We start from the raw sequence: 20,256 nt of genomic DNA, 5'->3' as shown, positions 1-20,256 counted from the left end.
CACAGAGAGTTACAGTCAGGAGAGCCAAGAGCTGTCACAGATGATGAGCTCTGAAAAATATTATCACAGAAAATAATTAGCATAAAAGCTTTTATTTAAAATTTTAACATCTGGGAAGTGTGAACTGTTACGCCAGCGTGTGCCCTGCGACCTGCGTTGACCCCGCGGTTGCCAGGGTCCCGCGGTCGCCGCTCCCCCCGACGGGCGCCGGGTGCGAGGGCCCGTTCAACGCTGCTCGCAGCTTTAATTTTTGTTTGCCTTTAAATTCAGGCTTTTAATATGTTAAAGGTGCTATATGTAAGTTTATGCTGTCGCTACATAGCCAACGTTAGCAATCAACAATCATTACTTGGAGGTTATAATGTGTTCTCTTGGCAGTGCTACTTCTTCATTCACGCACGTTGGACTGAGGGCAAACACTACAGCAACTCACTATTGCAAAGAAGTATTACGAGACAGGACTATCACTATTTCTAGGTTCTATGAGATTTGGAATTGGAAAATGTATTGCAATTTTTAATCTACATTTCTTTCTGTTTAAAAACATCATAGCATAATTCCACATTAAATTAAACAAGTCCGTTTTAGCAGTTAGAGTTCACAACAGCTTCATACCTGCAGTTTGACAGCAATCACCACTGATGTGAGGTCTTTATCCAGCTCCTTCAGCATGATCAGCTTCTTCAGAGTCAGGTTGAACAGCCTGTAGAAAACACACAGTGAGACTGAAATTAGATTTAATATCCATTAGAGTCTTGGTGCTCTGCCCCCTGTTCACGCTACAAGCAACATGATCAACAAGTCCTTAAAGATCCATTCATTCCCTATAGAGCTGAGCTGCCTGGATGGGCCAATGTATGGACAGTTAACAAGTCAGTGGGCCAAGAAACTGACCATGGCTGAATTTTTTTCATCAAATCAAGACTAGTCCGATTTCTTTGCCTCTTATTTCCCTATTTTCTGCAATTCCCCATGAGAAACATTAGTTCCTTCTGGAAAGTGCAAAATGGATGAGAAGCAGTCGAAACCTAGTTTTGCTGAGAACTCAACAACTCATCTCCAAAACAAAGTTTGGATTAACGATAAGCTCTGAAAACACTTTTTGCATTTCTTGAGTCTATTTTTGATTAATGATTCCTAAACAGAGCTTTGCTGGGTGCATGTTATTTGAATAAAACTGCATGAAAGACAAATGCAGACATCAAAACTCTGTAGACCTCTATGTCTTTTTGCTTCATATCATCAGAGGGCAACATGACAGCAAAGTAAACTTTTGTGTAAGTTAAGGTTTAGAGGTTTCAAAAATCATCCTCAGGATAAAAGATCTCGACTTTGACTTCAATAATGGAACTGCAGCTTCTTCATAAATCATGAGTAAGTGACAGCAAAATTTATAATGTTAGGAAAAAATGCAGGATGCAAGAGAACATTTTGGACAATAGATGGTAAAATTCTTCAGAATAGGGACCCAAGAAATCAGTGAAATAACAAGATATTGTGGAAGCAAAAGGGGATAAAATATGGGACTAAAATTTAGTCAGCTGTGACCGAATTCATGTAACAGATACTGTTTCTATACTGTCCCCGAGGGAAAAGTGGATCTGTAACACCAACACCATCGGAATCAGGAGCAATCTTGATCCTGTGGATTAAACTGTACAAAATATCTAAAATATATCTAAAATCAAGACATCATTCTAAGTAAATGAAATCAGTGAGGGCATCCGGGACCAAATGTGCACATGATGTTGTGGGCTCAAAACCAGCTTGTAACCCTGGTAAGTAGTCATACCTCATTCCTGCTCCATCTTTACTTTCTCTCAAAAGAAAAAAAAAAACAGTGACACTTGAGGAGGCGTTTAGTGCAGCTTTGTGTTTTGTTGGATGACAAGCTGTTAAAAAAAGAATCAGTTTGGCCCACCATGGGACTGAAAATGGTTTGCTATTTTTATAAGTGTCCCTTTTCCATCTGAATCCAAAACTTGCGTCAGCGCAAAAACACACCAATAGAATTATACTGTACTTGTACCTCAGCCACAAGTTCCCTACTGCGTGAACAGATAAAAACAGCTAAACACAATCTAACACTAGGCAAACATAAAGCATACACACTCTCAGAAACACTTAAATTGTTCAAAAACACAGAAACATACAGGACCAGAAGCACTTAAAGAACTGAAACGTATTCAGAGAAAAGACACACACCCCACACCCAAACAGCAGCTGTTCAGCCAGGGGTCAGTCCGTTCAATAATTCATCTCCAAGGCTTCAGAGATAGACAGTAAACCACTAAAATAGACCTGCTGGGGCTGGCTGGGGGGAAATCAAGAGGAGATAGAGAGAAAACAAAGGAAAAAAAACAAAGACAGAGATAGAACATTATGTCAAGGAATGATATGTAGGAAAAAGGCTAAGTCAGACAGACTGACAAAGAACTAGAGAGAGAAAAGAGAAGAAAAATGAATAAAGAGAGGAGGAAACCGTAAGCAGTCAGACAAAGAAGAGAGAAGAGAGAGGGAGGGAGAAAAAAAGAGACATGAAAATTGAGGCAGACATCAACAGAGAGAGTAGAGATCAGGGTTTGACAGAGGCTGACACAATGTGTTGACAAAGAGATGAACTGTCTGACATCGCCAAGAAGAAACGGAAAAGGTGGCTTTTTTTTTCCCAGGACACTCTTATTTTATTTAAAGAAGAAGAGAAGAGGAAAATGTGATCCTCATTTGACATTTTTTATTATGTCTATGATTAACTTGTGAGAACATACAGTAAGTATTTAACTGCAGTGAGTGCTTTAAAAACAGCTAAATAAAACCCTGCCATTAGGACATACCTAATAATTTGCGGGTGAAAGGGAATGAAAAATGAAATAATGATAAGAATATTATTTGCCCACCACAGTGATTGCCCCATTACATGGTCTGTATCATCATAAATGACAAAAAAATAAGGGATATGTAGACAAATATGTACTGCTGTTGCCAAAAACAATGATGACCAATTCATCCTTTAAGTCATCTTTAAGTAAAAATATCAATATCCTGCTCCAAAATGTGAAGATTTGTATGCGCATTCAAATGATCCATTTCATAAGATTCGAGTTACTGAAAAGAACAGAAAATATCAATCGACGCAATCAATACTGAAAGCAATCGGCAATGTCTACACAGATCAGTAGTCAAGGCACGACAGGGGTTATGTGACATCTAGAGAGAAGTGCTAATACGCAGACACTCAAACTTCTAATGCAACCTTTAATGACGACTGTAAAGATTAAAGGCAGCCGGAGTGGACAGAAAAATTGCAGCCCCGATCTAAACACACCTCTCCGCCCTCAACTCCCTCTCATCTTATCTGGGCCTCCCTCCAAATCCACCCCACTTACTGCCTTTCATCTTTCTTTCTGCGCTCACATCCCAACACTGAAATGGACCCCCGACTGGTGACGCAACCGCTGAAGAACTCCGTGACAAACACTCAATCCAAAGGCTTTCCAGCACAAGATCAAAGTGACCAGGAGAGGTTAAATCTATGAATAAAAACAAATCAATTTTCTTCTTCCGATAGAGGAAGGGCTGCTAAGTGCAGCTTCTGCTTACACCTGCTGGATCTGAGTGGAATGAATCAAGGTGGAGAGGAGGCTGGGTGCCAGGGGTCGATTGGGGACTGGAATGAAGCACCTGAGGTACGCCATTAGGGAGGAAGGGGCAGGAAGAGGATGGGGGAGAAGGGACATAAGCATTTAGACAAAACAGACAGACAAAAGAAAGAGAAGAATGTAGCATTGGCAGAGTGACGGCGTCTTGGCAACGGTCTGGTACTTTCTGTAATTACACTAGCGCATATATTTTTCAGTGCTGATATGATACCTGAATTTGTTATCAATAAAAAAACAGCAGAGCCCCCAAAGTTGTTCATTTACTAAGAGCTTCAGCCATTGTTGAGTTCACAGTGCATCATGTTAGCCTGAGGACAGATCGACCGCTACGGTGACTCTCTGTTTAGCATATCAACTCCAACAGAAGAGAAAAAGTGATAGGAATAGAAGCAGCATCTATACTAGATTCTGGTATTTAGGTGTAGTGGGCCACTACATGATTCATACTAAAATGTGAATGCGTGTTCTTCTGAATTATTGTGATCTGTTCAATCTGCTGTGACACATCTTTCAGTGGGGAAAGGATGACAGTTTGCCCCACTCCAGTTTGTATGATGTCCGTCTCAGCGGCTGGCTCACATCAGAAGGACATCATGAGGCTGTACCTGCTCGGTGGCGTCTCCCTAACAGGGTGTGATCAATCAGAAAGCTGACGAGACAGTAAATGTTTATGACACCACTGGGGCCTTCATCATGGGACATCGTAGCTGTGGGTTATGGCTGTTACAGGGTCCTAAAACTCCCCCCGAACACGGCGTGTGATGAATCAAGACTCGAGTAAGATGTTACACTGACAGTGCTAACTGCAGGCCTGAATCTACGCAGAATCAGGACTAAAAAAAATCGAAGCAGAACCTCTGACTTTACTGCAGCAATTAGGTGTTCCATAGCACAAAACTCTCTTAATCAACTGTTCAGTGGATCATTACTTGCATGTTGTAATGGCTGGGCAAATGCAAAATTTCCCTTGAGATAAACTTACAGTAAATAATCAAACAGTACTTCATTGTTGCTCAGTAAATGGACACAAGTACCAGTGGGATTTCTGCTAAATCTACTTCTGCAAAGGCTGAAACACAAGCCTTCCATTAAAGAATCATGGATAAACTCAATCTTATTTGTTTCCACTATCAGGTTAAGGATCTAACATATCTTTTCCAAAGGAAAGCTGTCAACAGAAGCATTACAAGCCATGCAAAGAACAATTTCAAGATGATACTTATGAATATAATAGACAACGACAGCACTTCTCAAACAGGAACATTGCCAGTGCACCTTGTCAGTGAACCCCCAAATGCTTAAAAGACACGGCTCCGGCCTCGTCTGCCACACAGCTACGGTACGTGTCAGTACAGCTGACGAGGGGAATCACATGGTAAAGGTCAAAACAGCCCGCCTGCCACAAACGCTTCCCTCTCCGGCCCAGTTCTCACTTCTCTTTCCCGTCTCCTCGCCAGCCTGTCATTACACCTCGACAGTCACTGCACATTATCGTCAATCTGATCGAAAGGACAGAAAAGAGCAGAAGTTTCAAAGAAGACCAAACCGGTGTATGGTGGCGAGGAGCAGTATGGCAACTAGATGAATGTGACTGTACAGTAAAGAATGGAAAAATAGGAGCACAGCATTGTCTAAACCTGCTTCTTTACTGCAACAGCTGGGATATAATTATAGCCTGAGATGCATAATGGAAAAAACAACAAACCAATTTGTCTTTTAGGGAGTGTCGCTACTCCAGGATTTTGATTAATTCCCACTAGGCCTTAACTCAGTTTGGGCCCAAATCTGATATTAGGGTTCCAGCTTCAAGACATAATGCTGGTGAAACAGCTTTAGTTATTCACCTACTGAATGTCAAAAAGCTGGTAACACCTGTACACAGTGTATTCTGATCTGTCTGATCTGTCATACGTATGCTGCGTGTTCTTTTAGATTTAATTTCATTGTTCTTTTCTTTCTTCTGTCTCTGTCTCTTCACTGTGCAGCATTTGGATCAGCTGTGTTGTATTTGAAGTGTTACACAAATAAAGTTGTATTCAGAGCTGAGTTTTGAGCGTGCACAAGACTTACACACAGCTTGCTTTTTAATAAGAAGAAATAAATAAATTAACAGAAAAATTTGTATATAGCTGCCTATTAATTTCATAATCAATTCATATGCAGATTATTTTCTTGATTAATCACCTGATCTATAAAGTGTCTCGTCTAACAAACAGTCCAAAACCCAAAGATAATCTGCATGTTACCACATAACAAAGAAAAAATTCACAATCGCTTTGACTGTCAATCTAAAAATCCACTGACTGGCTAATTGTTTCCAGCAAAATTACACACTAGAAAACAGTAGTGGATAAGATTAGTGTAATTTGATTTCTCTCATGAAAGGACCAAAAACAACAATGCATTAGTCTGTCTCTTAGTCGTCTCTGACATCCTGCCCATGTCTGTGGCACTCAGCCTCAGCCCATTTGTTCCGACCTAAATCTTTAAAAATGGTCAATAATATGTAGTTATTTAAAATGGCTCATTCATTTCCTAAAACGACAGGGCACTGTAAATCCAATATTATCCAATGTTACTCAAACAGGAGTAAATTGTTTATTTGTTGGGGACTATTTTCAGCAGGGTATTAATACACATTTTAGTGCTCTAAAGGACACAACAGTGGGGCTCTATGGCACAGTGGAATAAACTGTATCAGGCTTTGATTGTGTTACTTAAGGAATTTGTGTTCACTAAGGTGTGAAGTAGTAACTACTCAGGAGTGAGTGACTTCTTGACAGCCAGCCCCGCCCGTCTGGCACCAACACAGGTTTAGACAAACTGGAAAAAAGTACTAGCAGTAGCTGTTTGGGCGAGGCCTGCTCATCTTCACATCTGAAAGCTGATACCTGTGTGTTCTTGTTGAGCAATGTGCTTCTGCAAACTGTTTTGTAAAACAACACATTGTCTCGAGAATGCGAGATCACAGGAGCAGCTTTCCAGTTAGAGACATCACATGATCAATAAAACACACTGATGCACACAGATTTTCTCTGCTGTTTTAACTGTATTGTCGACAATGTCTGGACCAAGCCGCAGCCGCCACAAGTGAAGGTTAAAGCAAATGTGGAAGCGCGTCAGGTTGCAGTTCCTCTAATGGCTCCAAAATCAAAAAAAATCTGCAGGAAAAACTCACTTTACACTTCACTAAACATATGTCAACACATTTTTCCTCATAAAACACTGGTTTCACTTCTTCTAATGTGTGTGTAGGAAATTTTACAACCTCTGTTTCCAAAGAAGAGGTGACTAAGAGTACGTGATTGTGTGTGTTTTTTGACTGACAGGTGTGTGTACCCAACCCCCTACTGGCTAAATTAGGTTGGGGTTTTTTGGAGGGTGGGTGGGGCTTCAAACAACCACTAAGATGGAAACAATGAGCAACAGCTTGTCACCACCTGATATATTGGATTACTCAACAAGCTAACTAGCAGAAAATTAATCTACAATAATTGTGAGAGTCATTTATTCATCATTTAAGACATTTAACAAGTAGAAATGTCAAAATGTACTGTTTAAAAATCACTTTGAGATCTGGGAATGGCAAACTTTAGCAGCATGTGTTTGACATCCTGTGAAATTTCTTTAAGTGACCGTTCATTCTTAACCTTGCAAACAGCAGTTTCCAGACAAAAAACATCTCCACAGTTCTACTGATTCATCTGTATCAGCAGTTGATGTATGATCAGTTGTCATGGAACTGCAAATGTTCAAGATTAATAAAAGTCTGAGCATCTACAGTTGATAAAATGATAACCGGGCTTATTTCATCTGTTGGTGAAGATAACTCAGAGAACACAAGTGGACCGTAAGTCGAGATTGATTTGTCAGTTTATCATTGATTACTCAATGAGGTCATGCAAAACTGCAACATCTCTGCCGGTTTCAAGGTGACATGTTTAGGGGAGGAAACTGATTTAATCAGTCTGATGCACTTCACTGTTGGCTGTCAAGTTCACATATGGGACCTTCATTTATGCCCCTGTTCTGTGTTGTGAAACTGTGCTACAGTTGAATATTGCATAATAACAGGAATGGACAAGAGCACATGTTGAGAGAGACTGTCTGCAGGGTGTGTGTTGGTGTGTGAAAGAGAGACAGCGTGTGCATTTGTGTGTGTCCTCAGTGTGAGTGCATCAATTTGGCACAGAAAGTCTCCGTGGCTCTATGAGACAAACTGAAGGAGACCTCAATGTCTGACTCACCATCGCTGAATAAATGTTAAATGCCGCTTTGGCTAATAACGCCTCATGTTTTCCCAGCAGTCGCTGCTATTTATTTGTTTATTTGTTCAGGGAGGAAGTCAGGGGTGGATGAAAGCAGGGAGCTGACGGAGGTAGAGAGCGGTTCGATAATGTCTGTGGGAAGACTGACCTCTGACATTCTGGAAAGGCCAGTCTCTCAGGAGACACAGACAGAGCATCAGTCAAAGACACCAAATGTGGTCGCACACGCACACAAACACATGAACACACAAACACACAAACACAGTCATAAAACAATATCAAATATCAAAGTAGAAGAAGGAAAAGCAAGCTCATTTCATTGATTTATCTGTCAGTTTTCATATTTTTTCAGTTAAGTGAATAATCTTTAGTCTATGAAATATTAAAAATTGATGCTTACAGTTTCCCAAAGCTCAAGGTGACAACTTCAAATTGCTTATTTTGTCCAAAACCCAAAATACTGAATTTACAAGCAATGTAAAAAAGTTTGTACTCTTGAATTGAAACTTCTCAAGAAGTATTAGTGTGTTGAGCCAAGGTAAAGAGTCCAAAGAAAAAAAAAATGCCAGCACAGTAAGAAACTTGAAGGACCTCTTTAAATGCAAAAAAGGACTGATTTATTACCTGCACAAAAGAAGCTAAAACTAGAAAATGTCTGACATTTTTTGCTTGATGAAATCTGAATGAAATGTTGTTGATTAATTTGCTGCCAATCATCAGTTCGGCATCAGATTAGTTTAAACTATAGAGAGAGAGAGAGAGAGAGAGAGAGAGAGAGAGAGAGACCTGCCACCAATACAAAACCATCATTTCCCCACGATGGAAATTAATATAGAAAACGTCAAGCATAAAGATGTGCTTCAAAGTGAGTTTAGAAGATTAAGTGAGTGAGGCTGGGAGACTAAATGCATCGTGTGTTTGTGTGTGTGTGTGTGTGTGTGGGTGGCTGTGACTGTCTGCGGCTTTAAGAGGAAGGTGCCTATGGTTCCCTTGACAACACTCTATCATGGGAGGTGTGACCTTGCTGTGTCATACAAGCAAAACAACATGCTAAGTACACGACTTGGCCTTCCCGCCGACCTTCACGCCACGTCCTCTCATTTATTTTCTTCTCTCAGCTTTTAACCCTCCTTAATCTCTTACCCCCCCCACAACAACTCTTCCTCGCCATCTCTTTCTCCCTTTTATGGCCTTTATCGTTCCTCTCCTCCCTCCTCCTACTCTGCTCCTGTATTTTTCCCTCTCCCTCCTGTCATCAGTGCTTCGTCTCCTTCCTTACTTAAGGACAACTCCTACCCTCCTCCTTCCCTTACGTAACGGTAACTCAACTCCTCTCCTTCCCCATAGCGCCGGCTCCACCCCATCTCCTTTCTTAAGTGACATTTTCGTCCCCTCCTCCTCCTCCTCCTCCAGGTAATGGTGATCAATGGCGCTGCCAGCTCTGTCGCTGACAGAAAGAGTAAGAGTCTTACCCTCCTTCTTTATTAGCTGCCCCTGCTCCTCTCCTCCAAACTCATTATCATTCCATTACATGGATTAGTCTGTCCCTGACACACAGCCTGGCCAAACACTGCTCATTTTGGACACAGTCAACACACACACACACACACACACAGAGTGAGATCCACTATCTTTTAGACGACAGAAACAATATCCTGAATCAATACTAACGTCAGGTGAATTCTTGAAATGTCATAATAAATAAAAGTGAGTAAAGCCACATCAATCTTTGGTACTGATTGGTGAAATCAAAACTACAGCAGAGGCTAAGGGTTACATGTGTCAACGAACGGCTGATCTCAGTTCAGTTTTCCTGACTGTGGACATTTGTATTGTGGTTTCAAGTCTCAGTTTCAGAATTATTCCACCCCTATAAATCCAAGTCCACAATATATTGAAAAATTGCAACTGAAGCATCAGTTGAGGTGATGGTGAGTCAGACACTGAGGTGACACCGAGTGCTTCCCACGAACACCTAAATCAATCGTCAAGGAAGTTCCCAAATAAGCGCCTGCTTCTCATTACCACAAAGCAATGACGTGACTGTAAAAACCAAAGATGGCGTGCTGCTTATTGTGTTATGAATTACCTAAAAATATGTCGAGCTGAGACGACACCAGACTTGAAAAACACTGTAGACTAAAGATAGAAAAACAGTGGCTCAGTCGACACACAGCAGAGCCACCACTCAAGCTGTGTTGTCAGTCTAAACCGTTATCGTATGCTGTTCTGAGGACAAAGGATGAAGAGGGAACAGAATGGTCCATTTCCAGACTGAGAGCTCTCTGACAGATTATTTGAAAGCGTTCAATTTAAGTGGTGGACCTATAGTAAGCCTGTGAATGTAAGCATAATTTCATAACTTATTTATGCTCATTTCTTTACTGTACTGTAAGTACATTTAGCCTAGTAGAATATATAAAAACATACATCATAATTCATTACAGTTTGTTTACTGTCAAGATCTAACCTACTGTGCTGACAAGCACATAGTATTTTTCAAATGTGACACAGAAAATCACTTTAATGAAAACCAAGCTACAGGCACACAGGCAGGCTTACACAAACCCACAAACAAACACTCCTCGCTCGCTCCACAGTTAATGACACACGCTGCAGGCATAGCTAACAAACATACAGGGATAACACACACACCAGAATGTGATCAGCATGCGTTTGTGTGTGTATGTGTTTTGGTGTAAGCACTTGAAGTAAAGTCAGCCAAACCCTATTTCGCCTTCATCCTTTTATTTGCCACCTTTCCAGAGTCACTTTGATCCTGGTAGATTTATAGCAGAGCTTAGTGGCCTTCACACACAGATACACAGGCGTACACACACACACACACACACACACACACATTTAAAAAAAAGAAGAAAAATGATCCAGACACAAATGGGGAAAAAGTTTTCAAACGTTCAAACCCCAAAAACTGGAGGTGATCCAGTACTGATGAACCAAAGATGATGGACTTTGATCTTTGAGTGTTGCTGTATGTGAGTGTGTGTGTGTGAGTGTGTGTGTGTGAGAGTTACCAAGTCAGGAAGTAGGAGCTGATGTGGCTTAAAACCTCACATGGGGGGCTTTTGATCCCGAGGCCCTCAGTAAGCTTATCAGTGGTCCCCACACACTAACCTCTCACACACTTATGTATACATGCAAGCCTACATACACACACACACGCATGCATGCATGGAGGGATGAAAAATAAACATGCTCATACAAATTAACTTGTGCGTGAAATCAAGAGCACCCATAAGCAGACGAAGGCAAACACTGTGTGAAAACAAAGAGCTAGAAAAAGAACGGAAGAAAGGGAGAGAGACTCAACAATATCTCGTAGTGTGGACCCTCACAGGCAGCAAAAATAACAAGCATTTGGTTCCTCACTAACAACAGTCTTAAAATAGCTCTCGGCTGAGTGGAGACAGCCTGTAAAGATGTCAACAGTTTGGCAGAGCAGCGCTGAATCATTTTTCCTCTTCTTGCTTTTATATTAAGATGCAAACAGCATAGTTCTCCTGAAAACAGATCTCAAGCTCTCAATGTAAATTATTACAGCAGAGGATGAGTGACAGCGCAGCATGAGCGCGAATCTGTTGAAGTGTAACGCTGTAAAGATGCCTCTATTGGAGGCAAAAACACACTGTGTGGTTAATATTATATATTTGCAATTTGTTGACGATGGAGAAAAATGTGTGTCTAAGCGTGAGTCGTGAATTATTCTGCCCGGCAATGTATGATAATATGCAGAGTAACTGTGGGTTCACAAGTGCAGGAAACATGAGCCACAATTTGTGTTACAAAGCAAAAACTGGTCGTTATTTTACTCTCAGATTTACTGTGTCATTTCACTTTTCAGTCACTAAACACCTCAGACTCATAAAAGTCGACAGTCATAAAAGAAAAACGTCTGGAAGAGCAGAAATGAGGATCTGGTTATCTTCTAATCCTCCGCTGTGGTCAAACAGACACAGACACTGTCAGCACTGATTTTACTCCAGCGCTGGGAGAAGCTAAAGATGCTGGATACCAAAATAGTTGGGGGGAAAAAAACTGCCCAGTAAAATCTCAGCAAGAATTAGCTAATTGTTAGCCATGTTGAGTTTTGTGCAAAAACATTGAAAAAAAAAAAGAAAAGCCAATTAAGATGGTATGATTATTCATTTGGTTGAAATCAAACACTGGCATTGGGTGGAAGCAGTCTTTGAATGATGCAGAACTGCTACCAAGTTGTAATATTTGGACATTTTCCTGTTTTTCTGCCACCATGGAACAATACATTAGAATTATAGTGAAGATTTGAGGAGGAAACTACGAAGAAAAATTTCACAGCTAACTGGAATTCAGTGGATGAACAGCATATTCAAGGTGAAATTTTAATTCCAAAACCAGACTTCCCACAGCTTATTGAAAAGGAGATCTGCCTACACAAGACCCACAAATGACTGAGGACCTGAGGTTGCCTTTATTCTGTTTGAAAGCCCCTCTATAGGAGCACAACCTGCCTGCGGAGTAGAATGAGTCATAAAGCTCTGCAGTCTGCTCTGCTTCTCCTCCATGACCCGCTGACAGCTCTGTGATAGCCAATGAGCTGCTGGAGGAGGCGGGACGTGAGGAGCGGAAAGTGGAGGGGTGAGGTGCGGCGTTGGGTGGCCAAGACATCAATCATTACGGAGAGAAATTGTGTTGTCTAGAGATGGGGTTGGAGCAAAATTGAAAGACAAAGCAGTGTGTATGTGTAGGTGTGTGTGTGTATATATAGGCTATACGCCCCTGGCCTGGTCTTGCAGATGATTAGCATGCTGGTCACAGCAGCAGGCAGACTCCAGTGAGGCTGAGGCTTCCTCCTTCCTCGCCCACAGTGGTGCAGCAGACTAATGCTCCAGTAACATGAAAATGAATAGACTATATAGCAGAGCAGTCTGGCAAACAGTGTTACTGAGACACTGTGTGGCTGTGTCTTTTTAGCTACAGTGGAGGACCAGACAGGCCCAGGACCAGACACTTGTTTATCATAAGGGGTTCTTTTCAGGTTGACATTTAGGTTTCAATATAAACTTGCAGCAAAAGGCGCGCCATGAATGAATGTCCTGGGGTATTGTTTAATAGGTTTGTAAAGTAATTCAAATTTGTGCGTGCATGACTGTGCAGCTTCTGGAAATGCTGAAAACCCCACTGTGGGGATATTAGTATTCATACACAGCCTTGCTCAGTGGCAACACTTTCTAATCAGAGTCGTGGGGAAACCTTTGGATGATGTGCTGTGAGCTTTGAGTCGACACACACACATGCACACAACAACAGCAGCAGTAGCAGCAGTAGCCCACCTGCTCATAATCTCTCCCCAGTTACAGTCCGAATAGACTTGTCCCGATCCAAATCTTATCAATGTTTGTCCAAACGGAGCACAGCATCCAATGATAGCACTGCCTGCTCATGGCTGAACGCTGGGAGGGAAGCAAACAAACACGTACGCAGGGGGAGCTAACTGTAGTTCGGCTGATCAATATGCATGAATGCTTTACTAGTAACTCTGACAAACAGTGGGAGAGACAGAGACAGAGCAGGAAGTAGAGAGAACGAGGGAGAGAGTAAGAAAAGGGAAGAAAAAAACAGCAGTAGATCAGGGCAATGGGACACTAATCCAGTAGCTTTTAATATAGTGTGTATCGATTGAAGCTGCATCCCTCCAGCCAGTTTAGGCAGCCGGAGTATGTCTGTCTGCCAGTAGGGTCATGTTGATATTGCAGATACATAATACTGAAATGTCCACCAACTATTCACTAACTATTCATCTTCAGTCATTTGAGATTGGAAGGAAACAAATATGTTACATTCAGTGCTGGCAGAGATGTTGTTTGACTGAAAGCTTATTTCAATGCATTTGCTTGCTTTAAGTGCATTAGACATCCTTCATTTTAAACAGTACCTGGCTCACTCAGCTGTTACAACAGAGGCTCTGATCCTTATTTCACTTTCTCATTGTCTTGAAGCTTAAAAACATCCAGCAAAGACAGGATAATTAACAGAATGTAGAGAACATGGTGCTCAGGTGTTCATGTTTTCATAACCTAGTTATCATATTTAGGTGTTTAATAGGGTTAACTGGGATTAATTAGGGTTAACTATTCATTTGCAGGCATTAACGTGTGCTAGACTTTCCATTACTTCTTAAATGGGTCCACTGGTGCATCCTGCCTGGAACAGGAACTAAGCTCATTAGTTTGGGTTTTTAAAATGCATAGCTTTTGCTCTATGAGGGTGTAAAATGTTAGGAGTGTTGTTTTTTTTCTTCTCTACAATTTAGATTTTGGCTTCCCGCTCCGTCTGATATCTCGCCCTCTTCTTTTCAGATGTCAACACCAAATTGAAAACAGGCACGACAATAATAGATCCAAGACTCACCTTGACATACAAGGTGAGTTTCGATAACAATAACAACAAAGAACGACGTAACGTTAAACTACCTTTCATCAGCTAATGGCCTCGGGAGACGTCAGCCTCCTGTCGTTCTAATCTATCCGTCCATGGCAGCTTTTGTCGTTTTGGTTTCGGTTCGTGGGAGCTTTTATGGAAATCTAGAAGAAGTGCTTTACAAGTTAGGGGCTATAATTAAATGCACCGTGAGACGTGATTGTAGTGCGGTCACCGAGGCACCGCTGGGTGATAAAAGAGATGTTTGGTTTTTACCAGAATATTCAGTTCAGGAAGATTAGACGTGAAATGAAGCCGGCCGTCAGTCCTGCCAGTCTCTGTTCCTCCTCCGTGACATTTCCCTTTTCCATGGTATCTGTATGTGTGTGTGTATGTGTGTGTGTGTGTGTGTAGAGAGACAGCCAGCATCTGCAAACTGAATCTATTAATAATTCTGCTGGCAGAGCCTGACATTGTGAGCGTAAGTGTTTTTTGGTAAACGTCTAAACGTACCCATTATCAATTTTCAAAGGTGTGTCACCTGCATCACAGAGTGGCAGGCTCTTACAACAGGGTCACGGTCACACTGACACAATACATTACCTCCCTAAACGTGTGTTTCCTGTGCGTGTGTGTGCTTCAGGCTTCAGCCCCTTCAATCCCCCTGCCCCCCATTTCTTATCTCTCCCAGTAACACAAGCTGTCCACCACTGTCCACCAACAAAGAAAAAAAAAAAGCAGGGCTATCTCTCCTTCTGCCTCTCATCTCCTGCCCACTCTCTTCTCTCCATTCAAGGCTTTTTCCATTTCTCCTCTGGCAATTCACAATTCTCCATCCTCTCCATCTGTCTCATCTGATAGCGCCTCCTGTTTCCCTCCATCCCGTCACCCTGCTCCTCCTTCCTGCTCCTTGTTTTTCACAAACCAGCCCCCAACCACAAAGTTTATCTAATTGATATGCTGGTCCTTACTTTTTCCAAAATCAGATTTCATTATTTTATTTTTTTTAGAAATTTAATCTCTCTCCCTGCTTTGCTCCATCTTTCTCCAAAATAGGATTTGGATTGATTTTGTTTTATTCCAGTCCAGTCTGCCTTCTATGTGTTCTGCCTGTCTCTTTCACATCTGTCTCCATGCTATGCTTGCCTGGTCCCTCTGCTCCTCTTACGATGACCTTTTTAAATAAGAGGCAGAGGCACATTCAGTTCATAAAATTAAAGAAACATCTACCTGCATTAAGATTACATAAATGTCTTTTTTTGCCATACACTGTCACACATATCAATGGTTTTCACCTGTAGCCAAGTTAATGAAAAGAATTTGTTTTTACTGTAGTCAACTTAAGCCTTTCCTGAAAAAACCTCCTCTAAAGCACAGAGAGTGTTTATGGCAATAGCAATACAGGAGTTTAAACTGTGGTGCTCCCAAGGATTAGTGCTCCAATACGCACACCACCAAACACCTTTAAAATAAGAGCTGGATGAAGAGACCAACTTCATTAACAGAATATCTCTTGTCTTATCTCACACTATGAAATCGACAAGTCAGGATTACCCATGTTATATTGATTGTGCATCAGCACAGAGCTTCCCCTGAAATAAGGACCATCCCCTCTAACAAGAGAAAAAATTACAGCATTTTAATTAGAGTAAACCAATAAGTCACCAACACCAATATCAGATATTGTGTATGTTGGCAAATAAGGAATTGTAATATGGAATTTCCAGTCTAGTCTTGCCCAATATTTGTATCAGATTTTAAAGAACTGCCAAGTATCCATGACAGGCAAAAAAGAGCAGATGAACTGTATTTCACAGGAAATATTAAATGGGCGAGGCAACAGTTAGGCCATGATTTAGTAACTAAATTGATCACGAGACAAGATGTGTCAGGATCTGTCTGATTCAACTCAGGATATGACAGCGACTGATTAAGACCGTACCGCCTCTGCTAACCGATTTCCGGGGGATACCCCTGCGAGGAGTAAGGTGATGATTTACAATACTCAAACCCATAAAGGAAACTGGGATGAACTTTGAAAGTTCTGTGACCTTTATTTTGCGAGATACGGCAGTTTGGAAGCCTCTACTATCAAATTTGTGAAGATGCCGACCATGATTTCTGACCTTTATGCAGCTAAGCATGCATGATTGGTCCAAACACACACACACACACACACCCTCCGGTTCACCCCTGCCTATACCATATCTATTTAAGATGCAGTGATCTCTCAGGCTTGTATGTGTGTTTGCGGTGATGATTAAGCACGAGTGTGTGTTCAAAAAAAAAAAAAAGTGTGTGTAAATGTATGTGTCAGTCTAAGTGTGTGGGAGAAACAGTCATAGAAACAGAGTGGGTGAGTGTACACGGGCATAAGTAGGTTACAGGTAATACGTAATGTAATTGTGGCGTTTGTGAGTGTGTGTGTGTGTGTGTGTGTGTGTGTACCACATGGACACTATGTACTATATGCACCACTGATCGTGCAGTATGTGGTTTTCCCGTACCGCTATAAGGCAGTTGTGTGTATCAGTGTTCGTTGCCCTGCGCTGTGACTCATATTTAATCTGAAGGCAGAGCAGAAGTGATTCCTTCGGAGCAGCAGAGAAAATATATGCATGTATGTGTGTGTGTGTGTGTGTGTGTGTGTGTGTGTGTGCAGGCCTATTGCTCACCACAGTGCTCATCAAGACCAAATCCTGGCATGGCTCTTTGCTGTGTGCAGGGGAGCTATTTGAGCGTGTGACTGTGTAGGTGGGTGGGCACTTCATTTTTTGATGTTGTTATACTAAGCTATCTAGTATGCGTATCGCAGCGTGGGTGGCTGCTGCCTCGTTTTGGAAGGCATGAGAGTTAACTGTGCGGCATGTGTGTGCAAATGTGAGTGAGTTTAGATGTCAGCTATTAATTAAATCCCTGGAGGAGCTGAAAATTGAGAAATATGGGAGGAGAAGGAGAGTAGTAAACAACGGTGATCGAAATAATTTTGGACAGGCCAGTAGTTCAGTGTTTCTGTGCATAACACACAAACAGGGAGAAACAAATCAAGAGAGAAAGTGCTGGAAAGAAAGCGAAACCTCAAACCTTGGATGAGATGAAATGAAAAGGAAAGATATAAATATAACAAGGCAAACAAGTGAGAGAAAGTGAAGGTGAGCTAGACTGCGTTGAGTCACGGTGCATGAACATAACAGCTTTGTGTTGGAGAGGAGGTAAGAAAAAGAGCAAGTCACTCATGTAGCTGAATAAATATATGAATGTGTGTGTGTGTGTGTGTGTGTGTGCATGTGTGTTTTTTCCCCAGAGCTAGTGTTGCCATCTGCACACCAATGTGTAGCTCAGCTCTACATCTGGACTGAAAAAAAGCATTAAAAAATTTTCAAAAAACAAGGCTCGCTGATCACATCCAATCTCTGCTACAAACACAACTGCACAGTAATACACTTATCAGCCTGTTATGTAACCCTCTGAACAAATGGCTTGCAGAAATACATACACAGAAAGTGTTTTTCTCAGCAGCAGTGACAAATAGCGGCCTATGGCTTAAATTCAGTCTGTGAAACAGACAGAGCATTATAAGCCAGGAAGACAATGACCTTATGGTGCCTTCAAGAGGTGTTGTGTTCTTTTGTGATCATGACAAAATGGCACTCAAACCCAGCAAAAACTTTACTTCAGGGTACTATATGTAAGAATGTGAAGCAACTGACATGTATTAATTGCTTTTTTATTGCCAATGTGTGAATGGACTGTAATCTGTCTTAAAGTGCCTTGCCTCAATGCCTCTCTTCCACTCCCCAACAGCACTAACAGTGTGCAACACAGCTGATGTTAGCTTAGAGTCCGCTAATGTCAACAAATGACTGGCTCCCAGCACAAACGCCATGTAAGCACAAAAAAAGAGGTTTTATCTAGTGGAGCCCCTCTTGCCAAATGGTAATATGAGCAATGTCAGAGAGAAACTAGAGATAACAATGACAGTGTAACTTTAGTGATCAACTTGATGCCGGTCAATCACATTCAGTCTTGTGTATATCACGTCACTGTTTTGGCCGATGGACAGGATGTTCACTCGCGCATACCTCCGCTGACTGCAGCTCACTTAACTGCCAACAGTGTCATTGATAACGAAGGCTTTCTGAATGTATCATAGAACTTTCAGTGTGGCAACTGACCCACGACTGGAAACACAACTTCCACTTCTAATGTGTCTCTTTCTTCTTTACAGTGTCTTTATCCTCTTTACTTAACATGAAATGACATGAAATGGAATAAAAATCAAGAGAGAAGGTGCAAAGAAAGTGAAACTTCACACCAGAGGAAATGGATGAGATTAAAATGAATAAGAAAGACAAGGAGATAAAGAGACAAGCCAGAGAAAGTGACAGTGACAGTGTTGTGTTGGTGAAGAGGTGAGAAGAAGATCGCAAAATTAAGGATAAAGATCAAACCTAGCATCAAAAGTTAAAGCAGGAAGTCCCAAACAGAATCAATTGTTGTTGTATTTACAGCCAAAAGCACCTAAAAGGACAAAACACAGTGCTTTCCACTTCAAACCTCATTATCACTTTTAAAAATATACTGGGACTTTCAGGGGCTTTCAGGACGGAAACTACCAGCCCAGCTACCATATGAGATACACACCATATATTTAGCAGCCCCTGGATTTACAGTTTAAAGTTCATACATAATAATGAATTACAAAACATATTGAAAATGTTTTGAACAAGTTTAGTTAGCATATCAGTAACATATCCTTACAATACACAATGACTCTATAATGATATCGTTATTCTTCTCATAAACAATAGCATCCTCAGATTGTCTATATTGTTGCAGTCTTCGGATGAAACGCTGTTACAAGCGCTAAAAAGACCTAAAAAGCACTCTTTGTTTTGATGACAGTAGTGTCTAGATGTGCTGTGAGTTGTTTGCTTTGTCTCACTATTCTACTAAACTCCTACATACAGCACATTAACCATGCATATGTCAGAGGAACAGACAAAAAGGTTATAACAAAGAGAAAGATTGCAGGATTTGAAAACTGTGACAGTCATGGATGAATTTTGAAACAACCATGAGTGTTGACTGCTCCAGAAACAACGGCAGCAGAGGTGAAACCGCACTGGATGGCGGATCCATCACAGCTGTTGGGGAAGGGAGGGTGTGACTGTGGGGCAGAGCTGTAATGGTGGCACAGGAAAGAAGAAGGCCAGCAGGGGACGGTATATCAGAGGAGCTGAGTTACGGACATGACAAGAGACAAAAGAGCTTAGATTTAGCTGCACGCTGGCGCAACAGCGAGGCGTGACTCTGTAGAGAGACAAAGAGAGACAGATGGAGAGGTGAAAACACAAGAATGCAGGAAGGTGAGGAGAGGAAATGAGGAGGAAACAAAAGAGAGGAATAAAGTGAAGGTAAGGAGGAGAAAGGACGCATGTGGCAGAGCTAATTCCTCCATCAGCTCACGTCTCTTGACCATATCTCCTCTTCCTGCCCCAGCTGCTCCCTTCCCTTTCACCAAATCACCCTGGCTTTGATGTCACCCTTTTCTAATAAAGACTCCCTTTTTTTCCTCCCACCCCCCCCACCCCCATCACCTTCATCCACTCGAGCTCATTTTCTACCTTTCATAAGCTAATCCTTTTTTTCCCTGCTCTCATCTCACCCTCTGCTTCATGCTCTCCTCCCCATTGACTTTTCACAACGGGTTTTCCTCTCCTCGTTCTCATCGACCTCGTCAGCCTCTGTCTGCCTCATCTCGTGAATTGTGCATGATATGCACAGCTTTCCTCTGCTTTACCCTGCCATTCACACATTTTTTATTCACTATGACATTGACTTTAATTATGCTTCTAACAGTCACTAATGACTTGTGTATTCATATGCTTTTCATGCTGTATTTAACACAT

At 41.6% G+C, this 20,256-nt stretch overlaps 1 protein-coding gene across 1 annotated transcript in view; it reads right to left on the bottom strand.

Moving 5' to 3' along the window:
- LOC108883681 (phosphofurin acidic cluster sorting protein 1) overlaps positions 1–20,256 on the bottom strand; it is a 99,778-nt gene that overhangs the window by 68,358 nt on the left and 11,164 nt on the right. Inside the window, exon 2 of the mRNA XM_051075704.1 lies at positions 616–703. Within this exon, the coding sequence (XP_050931661.1) occupies positions 616–703 (88 nt within the window). The remainder of the gene's footprint in view (positions 1–615; positions 704–20,256) is intronic.

The sequence above is a fragment of the Lates calcarifer genome, linkage group LG14 (genome assembly GCF_001640805.2).
Source record: "Lates calcarifer isolate ASB-BC8 linkage group LG14, TLL_Latcal_v3, whole genome shotgun sequence".
NCBI lineage: Eukaryota > Metazoa > Chordata > Actinopteri > Centropomidae > Lates > Lates calcarifer.
The sequence above is the reverse complement of the archived record's forward strand: the minus strand, read 5'-3'. Positions and strand labels throughout refer to the sequence as shown.